The sequence below is a fragment of the Euprymna scolopes genome, chromosome 15, assembly GCF_053919585.1.
Source record: "Euprymna scolopes isolate OS-2025 chromosome 15, ASM5391958v1, whole genome shotgun sequence".
Lineage (NCBI taxonomy): Eukaryota > Metazoa > Mollusca > Cephalopoda > Sepiida > Sepiolidae > Euprymna > Euprymna scolopes.
The window spans coordinates 71,264,200-71,268,457 of NC_136496.1; the positions used below are offsets into that span (position 1 = coordinate 71,264,200).

At 37.3% G+C, this 4,258-nt stretch overlaps 1 protein-coding gene across 1 annotated transcript; it reads left to right on the plus strand.

The window, feature by feature from the left end:
* The first annotated feature begins 771 nt into the window (after window positions 1–771).
* Window positions 772–3,130, plus strand: LOC145293886 (testis-specific serine/threonine-protein kinase 6-like). Its single transcript, XM_080140644.1, has one exon. The coding sequence runs from the start codon at window positions 1,094–1,096 to the stop codon at window positions 2,561–2,563; it is 1,470 nt and encodes a 489-aa protein (XP_079996770.1). The 5' UTR covers window positions 772–1,093; the 3' UTR covers window positions 2,564–3,130.
* Window positions 3,131–4,258: the final 1,128 nt, after the last annotated feature.

The following is a 4,258-nucleotide window of genomic DNA, read 5'->3' on the forward strand; positions in this document are numbered from 1 at the left end:
CTGCTTTATTGTTATTTTCATGACAAGTGTTCGACTGAGCTCCAATCTACGCCCCCTCTTGCCAAGTTTTCACGAGAAACACCGTGGCCTTCGTTATAAAGTTTTAAGACGGTCTTGGAAACACTCGTCTAGCTGAAAACCCATCAATAATTCCCCCACTGTTTATCCGTGCCTAAACCTAAACGTAGATCCCATGAACAAAGCTTCTTTCTTAGAACTGCACACCTGTGGAACTCTCTTCCGTTTGCCTGCTTTCCAGCTGATTACAATATGGTCGTCTTCAAGTCCAACGTAAACAAGTTCTCTATGAGCCGTTCCCCTTAAGTAATTCAATTTACCAAATTTACACTAATAACGATTTCCATGATATTGTCCTATTGACTGCTGTATCAAGTGGCATCTGGGCCTTGAAAGTGGTGATTCCTATGTAAAAAAAAAAAAAAAAAAAATCGAGTATGTAAAATAAATTGCATAAGCTCAGTTCTGTTTCTAAAGTTGATGTTTGGGTTTCCTTTTCCTACAAAAACAAACAAACTTTTTCGTTTATTTTATTTTTATTTATTTATTTATTTATTTATTTATTTATTTTAGCAATCGAACGAGCTCATTTTTTTTCGCATTGGCATGAAAGGTGATAACGTAGGTATGTACGAACACGATACGCATTAGTATATTGTTATATAGAAGAAAGAAAGAAAGAAAGAAAGAAAGATATTTGAGCCATGTGTAACTATAATAATTTGCTTTCCATAAATACGTGATTGCAATCTGGACGGCGGCGAAAGGAGAACCTTTGTACCCTTCAACGATTACTTGGTACCGGCTTCATATTTCATACATGGGAATAAATGCGAACCAAAACGCTAACGTATTTCTATAAAAGTACAATTTTTTTCTTTTTCTTTTTAAATCATTGTTCGTAGCGATAACTGGCGTTCAGTTATTGAATTTATACCGAGTGTTTTGTTTAGCGACACAAGAGAAATCAGTAATCCTACTGATTTCAAAGTTTATTCGAATATTGTTTATCTTTTATATGATTGTGTTTTGTTTATATCAGACTTAAAAAAAAAAAAAAAAAAAAAAAAAAAAAATGGCGACTTCGGTCTTCTCGTTAGATACTCCGCAAGACGAAGGCTTCTCATCTGCTCCCAGTGATGGATCTCTGAGTCCTACGTCGCTCGGTTCTGAAAACCGGTCTAATTGTTCTGAGACGAGAAATCTTAAAGTCGCCGATCATCCCTTAATAATGATGGCGAAGTCGACACAGCCGGGACTCTTCTCCGAAAATGGTCACATGGTGTACACTCCCTGCATTTATTGCACTCTTGTCTATCTCAAAGGCAAATGCGCTTCTCTATCCAACTTCGCCGTGAAACACAGGAACCATATCTACGTTAACCACTGGGTATTCTTCCGCTGCTGGAAATGCGAAGATCGATCGCTGAACGACTCCTTTAATTTGAGTAGCAACTCTGAAGATGATTCCTGTAACGCGGTCTGTCCCCTTGAATACCTTAAGAAAGTTGCCCGGGAATACATGAAGCACGATAAAGCCTGTCCAGGCGGCTCTTCTTGCAGTAACCTAACTCTTTCCCCCGATGACTACTCCTGTTGCCATAGCGTTGCGTTCGGACCGACAACATTGAAAGCGCCTAAGCTGCCAGCGAACATAAAAGAAAGACTGACACTCCTACCGCAGGTGGAATTTCCGGCTAGGATCCATATTAAACACGACTGTGCTACTACTCCCTGCGTCGACCAGAACTCTTTTCAGGAGGCTCTTCAGAAAATTGATTGCAAGTTGTCTGGAGAGATAACTTACGGGGCTTTTTCTCGTATCTATAAAGCCTCTAGCAAACCCAGCAATGAGGCTCTGTGCATCAAAGCGGCTTGCCTACATAACTATGCTAACAATGCTATCTGCCATTCCGTTGATACGGAAGTTTTCGTTTCAAAGTTGCATCACGAAGAGAAGACTCCAGTGCTGTTTCACTATGGCGTCTTCCGACTGAAAGACACTGTTTTTATGGTTTCACAACAGGCTAAGAATGGTAACTTAGCTGAGTACTTGGATCGTGTTGGCGATATTGGCGAGAGTACCTACAGGAAAATGGTAACTACTCTCTGCTGTGGGGTGCACTATTTGCACTCCCATTGCATCGCCCACAGAAACTTGACCCTCGACAACATCTTAGTCGGTGAAGACCCTTCTGATCTAAAAATTTCTGGCCTAGGATCGTCTTGTATCGTCCAGCCTGACCGCTTAATTACTTACCCGTTTGTGTCGTATCTTTATGCAGCGCCTGAATTCTTCCAAACGCGATGCTTTGACCCTCTGAAACCAGACATCTGGTCGCTCGGGGTGATAATGTTCTTTCTGTTTAATCGGCAGCAGCTCTTCCCAAATTCTAGCATTTCTCAACCCAGGGGAATGCCTATTTTAAATTGGGGCCACAGTTTGCAGAGCAAGTGTTTTCTGAACTCCTTGTTAATGCGGGAATACAAACTGCGACCCAGTATTAAGAAAGTTCTGGAACACCCTTGGTTACATTCATACTGAAGTAGAATTCTTTCTTTTTGATATATCATTTCTACTTGCATTTACTTAGAGCAATGTCGGCGATTTCTTTATCGCCGAGTGCCAGTATCTGGAATCGAGTATTACGTTTTTAAGTCGTTAGCACTTATTTTCACCATGTATTTAAACCCTTCTACAAAAACTCCAACTTTTTTTTAAAAAACTCCCTATTTAAGTACTCGTAATTACCGACATGCACTTACAAGAACCAAATAAGTGTATAACACGTAGCTTTAAAAAAAAAAAAAAATTATGGATGCCAACAAACCGCCTGGGACCTTAACTAATTTCATTGAGTCCAAATTTATAAAGGGTTAATGATATGGATAAATTCACTGCTGAAAAACGGCGTACTCCAACCCCTCTATCAAAAACATTGTTCATAGAGTATGAGGGTTTGATGCTAGGGTGGTGGTGACTTTCAATCTTTTTTTACTGGAAAAATAAGCTTCCTAGTGAAGGAAGCTGGTACCCATATTAGATTCTAAATTAAACCTCGTGCTATACATTTTCTTGTAAGACATCTGTTAATAAATTTCTAGTATTTAATGATGTGAAGTTTGTTTTATTTTTTTTTTTTTTAATTTAAAATTACGGTAATGTAGCAGAAGCTAAGAAACGACTCAACGAAAAAATGTATACAAATGTTATCGTAGCCAATATAAGTTAATTTTATACCTACCTGGCTAATTTGTTTTAGTTTTCAAGTAGTCTTTATTGCTCTTCAGTTTTTCCGAGCGGATTAAAAAAAAAAAAAAAAAATGGCTGCATCTTTGTATGAAGCTTCGTTTTTAATTTTTTGGTATTTTTTTCCTTGAGTATCCAGCGTAGTATAACCCCTCCCCATGTTAAGAACGGCTCTCGAGGTTGGGTGTTTATTCCTAAAACCGTTCTTAACATAAAGTGGCGGTTTTTTGTTTGTTTTTGTTTTTTGTTGTTTTTTCTGAAAGCCGTTCTTATGGGGACGTTGGTGTCTATACTACGCTGGGTATTCTTGAAAAAAAAAAAAAAAAAAATTCAAAGCACCTATAAACCTTGAATTCAAAACGAGGCTTGCTTCTTCCAAAGACTCCTTTAATCTTTTTAGATTAAAGAGCATTAAAAACCAAAACAAATGAGCCAAGGTACAAAATTAATTTTTTTAATGGCTACGGTAACATTTATTTCTTGTATTTTTTTTTTTTTCGTATAGTTTGTTGGCTTCTCTGCTAAATACTAAAAATTACTAACCGTGACTTTCTTCCCCGCTTCTATATTTGACGGTGCCCGGAAAACTCGTCCCGGGAAAACTCGTCTCGGGAAAACTCGTCCCCTTTCGCTAGGTAGGAAAACTGGTCCCTTATTGAATTAATATCGATTGAAAACACATTTTATGATCGTTCTTGAAGGAGAAATTGTTTTTTTAAAATAGACTATAGCCCCCCCCCATAATATTGAAAAAAAAATTTTTTTACTTGTTTGATGTTTTTTTTTTTTTTTTTAAATAAAATCGATTTTCTAAGTGTCCGTTTTCTACCTAACTGGCTAAGTTCTTAGTGGTTTCACTTATTTTAAAGCGTTTATTATGTTCATAAACGAGACCGCATATTTTTTTATATTAATATAAAAAGAATTTACTTATTTACTGTTGTTATAAAAGGGTAAAATCGATTTGGGTTTGTATTACTGTACACATAG

Bases quoted from the DNA above. Each gene is read 5' to 3' on its own strand.
- LOC145293886 (XM_080140644.1), top strand. From the start codon at position 1,094: ATGGCGACTTCGGTCTTCTCGTTAGATACTCCGCAAGACGAAGGCTTC.